The 15,534-nt window shown below is 46.9% G+C and overlaps 1 protein-coding gene across 1 annotated transcript in view; it reads left to right on the top strand.

Moving 5' to 3' along the window:
- Nucleotides 1-15,534, top strand: part of mdga2a (MAM domain containing glycosylphosphatidylinositol anchor 2a) — a 235,533-nt gene that overhangs the window by 89,534 nt on the left and 130,465 nt on the right. Inside the window, exons 4-5 of the mRNA XM_056296137.1 lie at nt 8,139-8,335; nt 11,015-11,147. Of these exons, the coding sequence (XP_056152112.1) occupies nt 8,139-8,335; nt 11,015-11,147 (330 nt within the window). The remainder of the gene's footprint in view (nt 1-8,138; nt 8,336-11,014; nt 11,148-15,534) is intronic.

The raw sequence follows: 15,534 nt of genomic DNA, 5'->3' as shown, positions 1-15,534 counted from the left end.
TACTGCCACACACACACACACACACACACACACACACAGCAAAATAAGTTTAGTTGTGTGTGTGTTCGTGTATGTGTGTGTGTGTGTGTGTGTGTTCTTGTCACATGACCAATATGAGTTTTTAACCATCAGAGAGGACATTTTGTCCAGTCCTCACTTATTGAAAGGTCTTTTTTAGGGTTAGGACCTGGGTTTCAAGGTTAGATTTAGGATTAGGTTAAGGTTAGGATAAGGGTTACACGTGTAGTTCTGATGGTTCTGGGTAGGATTAATGGCTGGGGAATTAAAGTAGTCAGTGAGGGTCCTCACGAGGACAGAAGTACAAGTGTGTGTGTGTGTATATGTGTGTGTGTGTGTGTGTGTGTGTGTGAACGAGAGAGAAGATTTGAATTGTAAGAAAGAAACATCCATCCATTATCCGAACCGCTTATCCGGCTCTCAGGGTCGCGGGGAAGAAACATTAGCCTTGATATTCAGCACCACAATAGCGGCTCTGTAAAAGAAGCCTGCTGCTTAAAAAACACCACAAAACATCAAACATGTTGAAAAGCGTCTCCAAGGTGAACAACCCTCCACCGGAGCTGAGAAGCTCAGTGTTTCTGCTCCGCTTTTGACTGAACGAGCTCAATAGCAGAACCTCGACTTCTGTCGTCTATGGAGAACGCCGGCGTCAGTTCACGTGTTGTTCGCTAATCCAGTTATTGTGATCAAATAGTCCGCTTAAAGGGATCATTTTAGGTCTTTCGTACTTAGAAATTTAAGAAAAACTCTTTTAAATCCACCATAATTCAAGAAATCGAATGTTGAAATGTATTTCTTTCTCTTATTCCCGTGATCCTGAGCAGTGCTACCTCCGCACCAGAAACCTGGAAATCCTCCTCTGACATCACCAAGTACTCTTAAGTGTCATAAACGTACTTTCATTTTATATTCGATAGAAGTAGGGCGGCACGGTGGCGCAGTGGTTAGCGCGGTCGCCTCACAGCAAGAAGGTCCTGGGTTCGAGCCCCGGGGTAGTCCAACCTTGGGGGTGGTCCCGGGTCGTCCTCTGTGTGGAGTTTGCATGTTCTCCCCGTGTCTGTGTGGGTTTCCCCCCACAGTCCAAAGACCTGTAGGTCAGGTGAATCAGCCGTACCCTAGGTGTGTGTGTGTGTGTGTGTGTGTGTGTGTGTGTGTGTGTGTGTGTGTGTGTGTGTGTGTGTGTGTGTGCCCTGTGATGGCCTGGCAGCTTGTCCAGGGTGTCTCCCCGCCTGCCGCCCAATGGCTGCTGGGATAGGCTCCAGCATCCCCGCGACCCTGAGAGCAGGATAAGCGGTTTGGATAATAGATGGATTAGAGAGTAGTATACCCCGTCTGTTACATTAGCATATCAAAAGGATTTGAGTGATTTATGTCCCCATAAGCCACGCCCGCTGACCAATTAGAAGCAATCACCAGCCGTACGTCCCACTCCCTCACCAATCAGAAGTGAGCACTGCCCTAAGTCCCTCCCCCTGACCAATTACATGCAAGGTAAGCCCCCTAAGTAAGTTATGACACCCCCTGAGTTCCACCCCCTGGCCAATGGAACGTTAGCTATGCTCCTAAGCCCCGCCCTCGGCACCTCCCCCCACGTGATCGGACACACAAGCACACGCATGAGGAAGCACATGCACGTGTGCCAGCAGCTAATTACCACCAAAGTGACACACACACACACACACACACACACGTCAAGTCAAGTCAGTTTTATTTGTATAGCCCAATATCACAAATGACAAATTTGCCTCAAGGGGCTTTACAGCAACACAACATCCTGTCCTTAGACCCTCACATCGGATAAGGAACAACTCCCTAAAAACCTTTAACAGCGAGAAAAAACAGGAAGAAACCTCAGCGAGAGCAACAACACACACACACACACACACGTCATGCTCATTACAATACAAAGGAGCGATAAACTAATTATACATGACATCTTACCAAGATTGTTAATATAGATAACGTTGATATATGAACGTCGAAGGAGCAATAAACAAGCTAATTCAACTCGTGGCTCCAACATGCCTCGATAAGTCCCTCATCCTACCAACGTGTTAACATACGAAGACTCCTGTAAGAAACAAACATCATAGCAACATGTTGACTCAAAACATTATTAGTTCTGTGTCATCTGAAAATAAGGTCATTACTGTTATTCTAGGAAAGGTAGTTAATTTGCATCTTGTGACTAACTCAGTCAAACAGATCAAGTAAGATGTGAGATGACCAGCAAAGCGGTGAGGTGTGGTGAGGTCAGTGGCTGGGTGGGCAGGGGGCATTCACAAATCCAGATTACATCCTTTTTGTGCTCTCTAATGTTTATAACAATCTGATCCTTCTTCAGTCGTCCAAAAAAAAACCCCAAAGAAAAGTATTGTCAAAGTATATGTGAAGTACTTTTTCCTTGTTTTATATGGTTTTTGATAGCTGTGAAATGACTAATCAGCAACAATTTATTGTCATTTCTTTCGTGGACTTGTGTACACAAAAGAAGCAAAATTCCGTTTCCCCCAGCCCACAGCAGTGCGACGCAAAAGACAAAAACGCACATCCCAAATTTCCCAAAACGACACCACCAAAAACAGAGAGAACAAAGCAAAACAAAAAAACAAACAAAAATAAAAAACCCCACATGAACAGTTAACAACACAGTCCAAACATTCCACTGGCCAGAGAACGAACGCCTGCCAGGACGACTGGCGGAACTGCCGGTCTGCACGGGCTAGCAGTTAGCTTAGCCTCCCCCGCTTCCGCGTCCTGTCAGACCGCCCTCAGTGTTTCCTCCTGGGGCGCCGCTCTGGCAGGGCCGTGGTCCCCGGGCCCACCTGACGCGGCAGGCCAGGCTCTCCCGGCCGATCCAGCACCAGCTCTCCCAGCCGATCCAGCACCAGCTCTCCCAGCCGATCCAGCACCAGCTCTCCCGGCCGATCCAGCACCAGCTCCGCCAGCCATCAAACGAAAACAAAACAAACTTGGACCCAGACGTGGACAAAGACACTGCAAGGACTGTACTGGGTGAGGCCGCCACAAATGTAGGTTCGCGCCACCATCTTCCCACACCAGTACTGGGTGAGGCCGCAGCAAACCTGAATTCGTGCCGCCATCCTCCCACACCGGAAGCCGAAACCTTCTAACTAACTTAGTTACTGACTAAGTAACACCGTTGCCTTTCCTTAGAGCTCCCAAACCATGGTGGATGTCATCGCGGTCACTACAAACAGCAGTTATGAGATACTATTTGCAAATACAAAACGTCTGTGCAACTAGCTGCAGTTGTAAGCATCTAAAATCCCCAAGACATGCTCTGCCGCTGCAGCAGCTCTCCGGTCCTTGCTGACGTCACTAAATCCCAAAAATGCCTCTTTAACTCCATTTTGGCAGACGTACCGCTATACAACAGATAGCTGCGCTTTGTCGGTTGTGTCAGTGGTCTCATCGACTTGTACGGACACAGAAGGGGCTGCGTTTACCTCATCTTGAATGTTCCGTCAAAGAGTGTCACTTGCTGCCAAGATAAGGTCATTATGAATATGGTTCGATGTTCCGGAAAACACTGAGGAAACTTCAAGATGTGTTGCCAAGCGCTGGTCTTCCTCCGCAGTGAGGTTTAAGAGCTCCACATATGGTTTCCCCTGTTTGATGAGCCGGTGCTTTCCTTGTTTTCCCTCACCTTGGCGTTGTTTGTGGAGACTTGCTGTTCGTTAGCCTCGTTTGAAGCTAGGTTGAGCCGAGTGCAGTTTTCAACGCTATGTGATGCTGAATGTGTGGACTGGACCGCTCGTGCCTGACTAGCGCTGCAGGCAGGTTGTTCAGGTCACAGTGGCCGGCACCTACCCACACCTTGTCCCGCTCTCTGGAAAACAGCAAACAAGGGAAGCAGTACAGCCTGCTGGTGGTAGCATCAGAGCCGCAGCCGCTTAGCCACTCGTTCCTCGTGTACCCCTCCGGCTGGAATGACGGGATGATTTTCTGCCGTTTACGCTGGTGGAGGTCAGGGAGAGCAGGAGTAGGCCTGCCTGGCTTGATGACAAGTAATTTTTGCTGGTAATCCAGTGTATTAAAACTCTGAAGACGTATGGTCGACATTACTGATTTCGCTCTGAAGTGTAGCTAAGATGCTCAAATTCAAACGAGCTAGCTTGCTTTATTGATAGTATAGATACGTATGACATTGTAGCAATTTAGCACCTTGATGGCTCTGATTGGCTCACACTCCCGCCATAAGCAGCGCCTTTCCTTGCCCATTAATTTCACCTTAAGCTACGCAATACGCATGCGCAAACTGCGAAATTCACGAAGTTAAAGGCAATCCTGAAAAAAGCAGAGCCTAACTTTCCCATTGAAAAAGTAGGCAAGCAGTGAGTGGTTTGAAAGCTTCGGTAACCGAGAGGTTTAATCAGATGCTTAAGACACGCATGTGACGATACTTTACGTCAAAAAACACACGGCGCTATATAGACATGCTTCAGGATGGAGTCCATAGTTATAATAACACTTTTCGTAACGGTATTCCTATGAAAGCTGTTCAGGTTATGCCTGACACAAGTTTATAAGTATTTCGGAAGCTGTATGGATTATCTACTCTTCGGGATAAATGCATCAACATTGTGAGAATTTCTAAACTCGGAGACATTTAATAGAGAATATGAACAGTCTTTTACGAGTGAACTTGTTATGATTTCTGAATGCCTGTCAAGGACCCCTCTAGCATGCGGATTAAAAGAATACAACAGAGTCTATCGTGCGGAGTTTTTACGGGCCAGAATGCAAAAAGCATTGCTGGCTAAAGACCCGTCATGTTATATTGAATGAATTTTGGATAAGAAAGTGCGGAAAGGAAAGACTTACTACTTGGTCAAGTTGGCGGGTAGGAACGACAGATACAACTCGTGGATCTCTGCCGAAGCTACTGCTGATATTTAATCTGCACAAAGTAAATCAATTTTCCTTATATATCCCTTTATCACAAATTAAAAAATGTACCCCAGTGGGCTTTACAGCAACACAGAGTTGGTCTGTTGTTTGACAGCCAGGAGGTGATCCACATTGTTCCTCCTGAATCTGAGGTTCGGTGGGAGCCTCCTTCCCAGCACCTGAGAATAGACTTTCCCAGGGAGGCTGAGCAGTGGGATGCCCCAATACTTGGAGCACACCCTCCGTGAGAGTTATCACCAAAACAAAAAAACAGCTCATTTCTAAAGCAAAATACAAATCCTCCTTACAAATAATGGCATCATCACACAAGCTGTGTGTGTCCTTCGGCGGAATATGGTGACGACGGGCCACAGCAAAGTTTCACTTAAACGTCTTGACAGCGCGCACACAGCCAAGCAACCATTAGCAGCAGACACTTCAGAACCATGGCTAGGGAACGGCTGTCATGGCGTTTTGGGAACCCACCAGCACAAACAAGCAATATTTTTAATATGAAATATTGTTAGATTGTCATTAAATATATATGTTAGGGTAAATGTGCATAACGACCGCTGAGTTGGTTAATTTACAGATTGACTGGTAATTCTGCGTGACTGTTTTTCCAAATAAACCTTAGTGGCAGCGGCAGCCAGAATAAAACCAGTTGGCACGGCAGCCTATTAGATTTTAGCTAACTTACCAGATGAAGCTGTGGTCTAGACCTTCCTTTGCAGTGGTTCGGCAAGGCGACTCCTTCCAGACTGCCGGCCAAAGAGATGCGGTTGGCGAACACATGCAGTACGAGGGTGGTGTTTGAACTAAAATTGGGATCGATTGGCCACTAAATTGGGTGAAAAAGGGAAAAATCAGAAATAAATTTCGAGAAAATGGCGTGGATAATAGATGGGTAATTCGGTAATGTTAACCCCCCCCCCACACACACACACACACACAATGGGTGGAACTTGTCATAAAGTTAGCGAAAACAAAGCCCGCCCATTTAGAGGGAAGATATGATTGGTCAGTTTTACTGTCATTTGAAATGACTCTCATTGGATTACTATGGCTCGGACCTCTGAGACGATAGCCGGACCCCCAGTCACAGAGCTGAAAGCATAGCGTTTTCTTCCTAGCAACTGCAGGCACAGCAAAATTCTGACAGGGAGACGAAGGGGCTTCTTTCATTTAACCCTTCTCATCCCAACATAAACTGAATAGGCTTGTTTGAAGGGTTTATTTCCTCAGAAGCATTTTGTTTAGATGTTGATTGTCAAATAATGAAATCTTAAAATCAAATTAAAACTGATGACTTCTTAAATAGGCCCTGTGATGGTCTGGCGGCCTGTCCAGGGTGTCTCCCCGCCTGCCGCCCAATGACTGCTGGGATAGGCTCCAGCATCCCCGCCACCCTGAGAGCAGGATAAGCGGTTTGGATAATGGATGGATGGACTTCTTAAATATTGTTTTCTAGAATATCTCGGGGCCTCTCACAGGGCCTAGTGGGCCCTGACAGCTCCCTTCTGGTAGATGACACAGCTGAGCTGAGCAGGACAGATGGATGAGGAAGTGAGCGTGGCTGGCAGAGGATAAGTGAGCAGGCAATGCAGGCAGACAGGCAGACAGGCAGGCAGACAGGTAGGCAGACAGGCAGGTAGGCAGACAGGCAGGTAGGCAGACAGGCAGGCAGACAGACAGGTAGACAGGTTGGCAGACAGGCAGGTAGGCAGGCAGGCAGACAGGCAGGCAGACAGGCAGGCAGACAGACAGGCAGACAGGCAGGTAGGCAGGTAGGCAGGCAGGCAGGCAGACAGGCAGGCAGAGCAACCAGAGAGTAGTGATCCTGGAAGAACAAGGAGACAGGGTAAATACAGGTACAGGTAACGCAAACAGCAGGAGGAATAACTCTGAACATACAGGTGCAGAGTGGCTGAGAAGGAGAGACCACCACCGTGGTTGAAACGACAGTGTGGCGATGCGTGGCTGGAAAAGCAGAGTAGATATACTTACTGATGAGTTAAGTGCTGCAGAGCACTGTGTACCCCAAAACAAGCAGATGTAACAACAGTTTCTTTCCACGAGCTGTCATTCAAATAAACGCTTAACACTGTCAGTAAATACAACCATGTTGTATATACTGTACTGTACATGTTGTGTATACTGTACTGTACATGTTGTACATACTGTACTGTACATGTTGTGTATACTGTACTGTACATGTTGTACATACTGTACTGTACATTGTATGTATACTGGTACACTCTGCCATGTACATCTACCTCAGGCATGTATATGTCAGTAAGCTGCTAACATGTATTTCAGCATCTCTGATAGTATATTCTCTGCACCACTGCACCTCATCACCTCCTATTTCCCCTGTTTGTGTGTATGTAGTATGTGAAGACTTGTGTTGTAGTGTTGTGTGTATGTAGTATGTGAAGACTTGTGTTGTAGTGTTGTGTGTATACAGTATGTGGAGACTTGTGTTGTACTGTTGTGTGTATACAGTATGTGAAGACTTGTGTTGTAGTGTTGTGTGTATACAGTATGTGGAGACTTGTGTTGTAGTGTTGTGTGTATACAGTATGTGGAGACTTGTGTTGTAGTGTTGTTATTCTATGCTAAGTGCACTGAGAGAGCCACCAAACCGCAGTCACATTCTGTGTATCTGCAAACCTACGTGGCCAACAAACATGATTCTGGTTCTGATTCTGAGCTGATGAGTGGATGGAGGGCAGGTGTGCCGGCTGGGTAGGGGGAAACCGGAGACGGCGGGGAAACAGGGAACACGGGGGAAACAGCTGACGACGCGGCCGAGGCCGTGCCATAGAGCCTCTTTAGCGGCAGAATGAAAACAGTCATTTCTCTGTGCAAACATCTGTGCAGCGTTTATTGTACTTTCTTGCATCTATGCAACTAACGATGACCATCTCTATTTTCTCTTTCTCACCGCGTCACATCAACACACTGTAGCTGAGCAGACTTCACTGATTTGGGGGAAAAGATTCAACAAGGAGTTTGTTTGACTCGTAGCTCATCGAATCTGGATAATTCTCCGACTCGGGAATGGACCTGGCTATCCAACCCCAAGCTTCCTGATTGGTTTTTTTTTTAATTCAGGATAACAATTGGTCTTTCATTTGCAATCTATTACAGTTCACAGTGTTGACATAAAGTCTCTCTCTCTCTCCCCCCCTCCCCCCCAGACCTGGATGATCCGGTCATTACAGTCCATCAGAGTATTGGTGAAGCCAAGGAGCAGTTTTACTATGAGCGGACAGTATTCCTGCGGTGTGTGGCGAACTCCAACCCACCCGTCCGCTACAGCTGGAGGCGAGGGAGGGATCTCCTGTCCCAGGGCTCCGACACGGGGGTGGAGATCTACGAACCCTTCTTCACTCAGGTACCACGGAGGAGGAGCGCTCTGATTGGTCCTGTTCAGCCGAATAATGTCGAAGCCCCGCCCAACACACAGACACTAGACTTGTATTTCATTTGGTCAGACGGGGGGAGGTGATGATGATACAGATGCTGCCTTTCTTGTTGTTCCAACATGGTGCTGTGGCCCTGGTTACCATTGGCAACCAACAGTGAGGTAGTCCTCTGTTTTTAAATGTCCCCTCATCCAGGGAAGGTTAACATGAGGGACAGGCGCTCAGTGTTAAACATCTATCTTATCTATCTTATCTATCTATCTATCTATCTATCTATCTATCTATCTATCTATCTATCTATCTATCTATCTATCTATCTATCTATCTATCTGTCTCTCTCTATCTTATCTATCTATCTATCTATCTATCTGTCTATCTATCTATCTATCTATCTATCTATCTATCTATCTATCTATCTATCTATCTATCTATCTATCTATCTATCTATCTGTCTCTCTCTATCTTATCTATCTATCTATCTATCTATCTATCTATCTATCTATCTATCTATCTATCTATCTATCTATCTATCTATCTATCTGTCTCTCTCTATCTATCTATCCATCCATCTATCTATCTATCTATCTATCTATCTATCTATCTATCTATCTATCTATCTATCTATCTATCTATCTATCTATCTATCTATCTATCTATCTATCTATCCATCCATCCATCCATCCATCCATCCATCCATCCATCTATCTATCTATCTATCTATCTATCTATCTATCTATCTATCTATCTATCTATCTATCTATCTATCTATCTATCTATCTATCTATCTATCTATCTATCTATCTATCTATCTGTCTATCTGTCTATCTGTCTGTCTGTCTGTCTGTCTGTCTGTCTGTCTGTCTATCTATCTATCTATCTATCTATCTATCTATCTGTGGTACTTGATTCTGAAGTAACACATAAAAATAAGGAGGGGTATAACCGGGCATTAAAGCAGATTGACCAAACTCTTACCCCCTCCTCATTTTGCCTCTTTTGTTATTCGGTGCTAATTATAGAATGCACAACAGAGGGCGTCCGGGTGGCGTAGCGGTCTATTCCATTGCCCACCAACACGGGGATCGCCGGTTCAAATCCCCATGTTACCTCCGACATGGTCAGGCGTCGCAACAGACACAATTGGCCGTGTCTGTGGGTGGGAAGCTGGATGTGGGTATGTGTCCTGGTCACTGCACTAGCGCCTCCTCTGGTCAGTCGGGGCGCCTGTTCGGGGAGGAGGGGAACTGGGGGAATAGCAGGAATCTCCCATGCGCTTCGTCCCCCTGGTGAAACTCCTCACTGTCAGGTGAAAAGAAGCGGCTGGTGACTCCACATGTATGGGAGGAGGCATGTGGTAGTCTGCAGCCCTCCCCGGATCAGCAGAGGGGGTGGAGCAGAGACCGGGACGAAGCGGAAGAGTGGGGTAATTGTTCAAGTACAATCGGGGAGAAAAATGGGGAAACATCCAAAAGAAAAATAAAAAAACAGAAATCAGGAAGTGTCATGTGATTAACGTGTCAGCTGGATGATAGACACAGTAATGTGCACACTCAGAAACAAACTAGATTCTGGTTTGAAGATACGAGAGTTGCTTGCCATTAAGTCATCATCCTAGTGAGCGTATTACAGACGGTGTCCAAATGAGCTGAGTTCTTCAGAAAACTGTTTGTATTTCAATGAAAAGTGAAGGTAGCAGAGTGCTGAAACAGAGAACTAGACCACATCAGCTGATTCTGAATCTGCTCACAATTCTGATGGGGAGTCAGATGTCGCCACAACATCAGGGCAGGTCCACTGGGAGCTGACCAGTACACCCAGTGTCCTACTGTTGGATACTGGGAGCTGACCAGTACAACCAGTCTTCTACTGTTGGTTTCTGGGAGCTGACCAGTACAACCAGTCTTCTACTGTTGGTTTCTGGGAGCTGACCAGTACTATCAGTCTTCTACTGTTGTGTACTAGGAGCTGACCAGTACACCCAGTGTCCTACTGTTGGATACTGGGAGCTGACCGGTACGCCCAGTCTCCTACTGTTGGTTACTGGGAACTGACCAGTACAACCAGTCTTCTACTGTTGGATACTGGGAGCTGACCAGTACACCCAGTCTTCTACTGTTGGGTACTGGGAGCTGGCCAGTGCACCCAGTCTTCTACGGTTGGGTACTGGGAGCGGGCCAGTACAACCAGTCTTCTACTGTTGGGTACTGGGAGCTGGCCAGTGCACCCAGTCTTCTACGGTTGGGTTCTTGGAGCGGGCCAGTACAACCAGTCTTCTACTGTTGGGTACTGGGAGCTGACCAGGGCAAGGCAAGTTTATTTGTACAGCACGTTTGATAGGAAAAGGCCATTTAAAGTGCTTTACATAAGGCAGGAGAAGACGTGAATAAGGGACGCAGAATGAAAGGTGAAGAGCTGCGGTACTAAGTGATTTTCTACTCAGCAGAGCTGTGACAGCTTCACAAGTGATGCCTCACATTCACCCAGTCACACACACCAGCGCCACAATACCATAACAAAAGAAATTTAAAAACAAATTAATTTAGAAGAGGCAGCACAGTGGCGCAGTGGGCCACGCCATTTAACACTGGTGTGTGTCTGTGTGTGTGTGTGTGTGTGTGTGTGTGTGTGTGTGTGTGTGTGAGATTCAGGGTGAAACTAAGATCCTGAAGTTGAAGAACCTCCGTCCTCAGGACTATGCCAACTACACCTGTGTCTCCTCTGTCAGGAATGTCTGTGGCATCGCAGACAAGAGCGCCCGCTTTAACCTGTCCAACAGAACAGGTACACACACACACACACACACACACATGCCGACACACACACACACACACACACACACAGTCACACACGCACACACACACACACACTCATGCCTACGCGCACACACACACACACTCATGCCTACGCGCGCGCGCACACACACACACACTCACACACATGCCTGCACACAGACACACACACACACACACTCACACACATGCCTGCACACACACATACACACACATACACACACACACACATGCCTACACACACACACACACACACACACATACACACGCATGCCTGCACACAGACACAGACACACACACACAAACACAGACGCTCACACACATTCTTGCACACACACACTCACACACATGCCTGCACACACACATACACACACATACACACACATACACACACACACACACATGCCTACACACACACACACACACATACACACACACATACACACACTCACACACATGCCTACACACACACACACATACACACACACACACACACACAGACATGCCTACACACACATGCACACTCACACACACACACACACACACACACACACACACACACACACACACACACACACACACACACACACACACAGATACAGTGGTGGAGGTCAGGTGGTGTTCAGACAGCAGGAGGTAGGGTGAGCACAGAGAAGTGTCCTTCATGCTGCTCTTCATGCTTGGGCTTGTGTGCTAGCAGATACAGGTTGTGGACATGTTAATCTGAGTAGTGACTTTGTTTCTTTCATGTTATAATGGAGACGAGTCCCTGTTGATTGTGTGCTAGCAGATAGAGGTTGTGGACATGTTAATCTGAGTAGTGGCTTTGTTTCTTTCATGTTATAATGGAGACGAGTCCCTGTTGATTGTGTGCTAGCAGATACAGGTTGTGGACATGTTAATCTGAGTAGTGGCTTTGTTTCTTTCATGTTATAATGGAGATGAGTCACTGAGGATGCACAAGCCAGTGCATCCTTAGTGCCGGTCCCAAGCCCGGACAAATGGGGAGGGTTGCGTCAGGAAGGGCATCCGGCGTAAAATCTTTGCCAAATGAAATATGCGGATCATAAATAAGACTTACATACCGGATCGGTCGAGGCCCGGGTTACCAACGACCTCCACCGGTACTGTTAACCAGCAGGGTGTCGGTGGAAACTATGCTACTGTTGGGCGAAGGAGAAGGAGAGGAGGAAAGCATGTCCAGAGGCAGCTAGAGAGGAGGAAGGGTAGGCATGTGGAGGTGAGAGTTGGAACTTTGAATGTTGGCACTATGACTGGTAAAGGGAGAGAGCTGGCTGACATGATGGAAAGAAGAAAGGTAGGCATACTGTGTGTGCAAGAGACCAGGTGGAAGGGGAGTAAGGCCAGGAGTATCGGAGGTGGGTTCAAACTCTTCTACCATGGTGTGAATGGGAGGAGAAATGGGGTAGGGGTAATTCTGAAGGAAGAGTATGTCAAGAGCGTGCTGGAGGTGAAGAGAGTGTCAGACAGAGTGATGAGTATGAAGCTGGAAATTGAAGGTTTATTGCTGAATGTTATCAGCGCATATGCCCCGCAAGTTGGGTGTGAGATGGATGAAAAAGAAGAATTCTGGAATGAGTTGGACGACATGGTGGAGAGGGTACCCAAGGAGGAGAGAGTGGTGATTGGAGCGGACTTCAATGGACATGTTGGTGAAGGGAACAGAGGTGATGAGGAGGTGATGGGAAAGTATGGAGTCAAGAAGAGAAATGTGGAAGGACAGATGGTGGTCGATTTTGCGAAAAGGATGGAAATGGCTGTGGTGAATACATATTTCAAGAAGAGGGAGGAACACAGGGTGACGTACAAGAGTGGAGGAAAGTGCACACAGGTGGACTATATCTTATGTAGAAGGCACCATCTAAAAGGGATTGGAGACTGCAAGGTGGTGACAGGGGAGAGCGTAGCCAGGCAGCATCGGATGGTGGTCTGTAGGATGACTTTGGAGACCAAGAAGAGGAAGCGAGTGAAGACACAGCCGAAGATCAAATGGTGGAAGTTGAAGAAGGAAGACTGTTGTGTGGAGTTCAGGCAGGAGTTAAGACAGGCACTGGGTGGTAGTGAAGAGTTGCCAGATGGCTGGAAAACCACTGCAGAAATAGTGAGGGAGACAGCTAGGAAGGTACTTGGTGTGTCATCAGGACAGAGGAAGGAAGACAAGGAGACTTGGTGGTGGAATGAGGAAGTACAGCAAATTATACAGAGGAAAAGGTTGGCAAAGAAGAAGTGGGATAGTCAGAGAGATGAAGAAAGTAGACAGGAGTACAAGGAGATGCAGCGTAAAGCAAAGAGAGAGGTGGCAAAGGCAAAGGAAAAGGCGTATGGTGAGTTGTATGACAGATTAGACACTAAGGAAGGAGAAAAGGACTTGTACCGATTGGCTAGACAGAGGGACCAAGCTGCAAAGGATGTGCAGCAAGTTAGGGCGATCAAGGATAGAGATGGAAATGTGCTGACAAGCGAGGAGAGTGTGCTAAGAAGGTGGAAGGAATACTTTGAGGGGCTGATGAATGAAGAAAATGAGAGAGAGAGAAGGTTGGATGATGTAGGGATAGTGAATCAGGAAGTTCAGCGGATTAGCAAGGAGGAAGTGAGGGCAGCTATGAAGAGGATGAAGAATGGAAAGGCAGTTGGTCCTGATGACATACCTGTGGAGGCATGGAGATGTTTAGGAGAGATGGCAGTGGAGTTTCTAACTAGATTGTTTAACACAATCCTGGAAAGTGAGAGGATGCCTGAGGAGTGGAGAAGAAGCATACTGGTACCGATTTTCAAGAACAAGGGCGATGTGCAGAACTGTAACAACTACAGAGGTATAAAGTTGATCAGCCACAGCATGAAGATTTGGGAAAGAGTAATAGAAGCTAGGTTAAGAGGAGAGGTGACGATCAGCGAGCAGCAGTATGGTTTCATGCCACGAAAGAGCACCACAGATGCGATGTTTGCTTTGAGAATGTTGATTGAGAAGTATAGAGAAGGCCAGAAAGAGTTGCACTGTGTCTTTGTAGATTTAGAGAAAGCTTATGACAGAGTACCGAGAGAGGAGGTGTGGTATTGTATGAGGAAGTCAGGAGTTGCAGAGAAGTATGTAGGAGTGGTGCAGGACACGTATGAGGGAAGTGTGACAATGGTGAGGTGTGCGGTTGGAATGACGGATGGGTTCAAGGTGGAGGTGGGATTACATCAAGGATCGGCTCTTAGCCCTTTCTTGTTTGCAATGGTGATGGACAGGTTGACGGACAAGATCAGGCAGGAGTCTCCATGGACGATGATGTTCGCGGATGACATTGTGATCTGTAGTGAGAGTAGGGTGCAGGTTGAGGAGAGCCTGGAGAGGTGGAGGTATGCACTGGAGAGAAGAGGAATGAAAGTCAGTAGGAGCAAGACGGAATACCTATGCGTGAATGAGAGAGAGGACAGTGGAATGGTCAGGATGCAAGGAGTGGAGGTGACAAAGACATCTGAGTTTAAATACTTGGGGTCAACTGTCCAAAGTAACGGGGAGTGCAGTAGAGAGGTGAAAAAGAGAGTGCAGACAGGTTGGAGTGGGTGGAGAAGAGTGTCAGGAGTGATTTGCGACAGAAGGGTACCAGCAAGAGTTAAAGGGAAAGTTTACAAGATGGTTGTGAGACCAGCTATGTTATATGGTTTGGAGACATTGGCACTGACGAAAAGACAGGAGGCGGAGCTGGAGGTGGCAGAGTTGAAGATGCTAAGATTTTCACTGGGAGTAACGAAGAAGGACAGGATTAGGAACGATTATATTAGAGGGACCGCTCAGGTTGGACGGTTTGGAGACAAAGCAAGAGAGGCAAGATTGAGATGGCTTGGACATGTGTGGAGGAGAGATGCTGAGTATATTGGGAGAAGGATGCTGAATATGGAGCTGCCAGGGAAGAGGAGAAGAGGAAGGCCAAAGAGGAGGTTTATGGATGTGGTGAGGGAAGACATGCAGGTGGCTGGTGTGACAGAGGAAGACGCAGAAGACAGGAAGAAATGGAAACGGATGATCCGCTGTGGCGACCCCTAACGGGAGCAGCCGAAAGTAGTAGTAGAGTCACTGTTGATTGTGTGCTAGAAGATAGAGGTTGTGGACATGTTAATCTGAGTAGTGGCTTTGTTTCTTTCATGTTATAATGGAGATGAGTCCCTGTTGATTGTGTGCTAGCAGATACAGGTTGTGGACATGTTAATCTGAGTAGTGACTTTGTTTCTTTCATGTTATAATGGAGACAAGTCCCTGTTGATTGTGTGCTAGCAGATACAGGTTGTGGACATGTTAATCTGAGTAGTGACTTTGTTTCTTTCATGGTATAATGGAGACGAGTCACTTGATTGTGTGCTAGAAGATAGAGGTT

Source organism: Lampris incognitus, chromosome 16 (genome assembly GCF_029633865.1).
Source record: "Lampris incognitus isolate fLamInc1 chromosome 16, fLamInc1.hap2, whole genome shotgun sequence".
Lineage (NCBI taxonomy): Eukaryota > Metazoa > Chordata > Actinopteri > Lampriformes > Lampridae > Lampris > Lampris incognitus.
The sequence above is the reverse complement of the archived record's forward strand: the minus strand, read 5'-3'. Positions and strand labels throughout refer to the sequence as shown.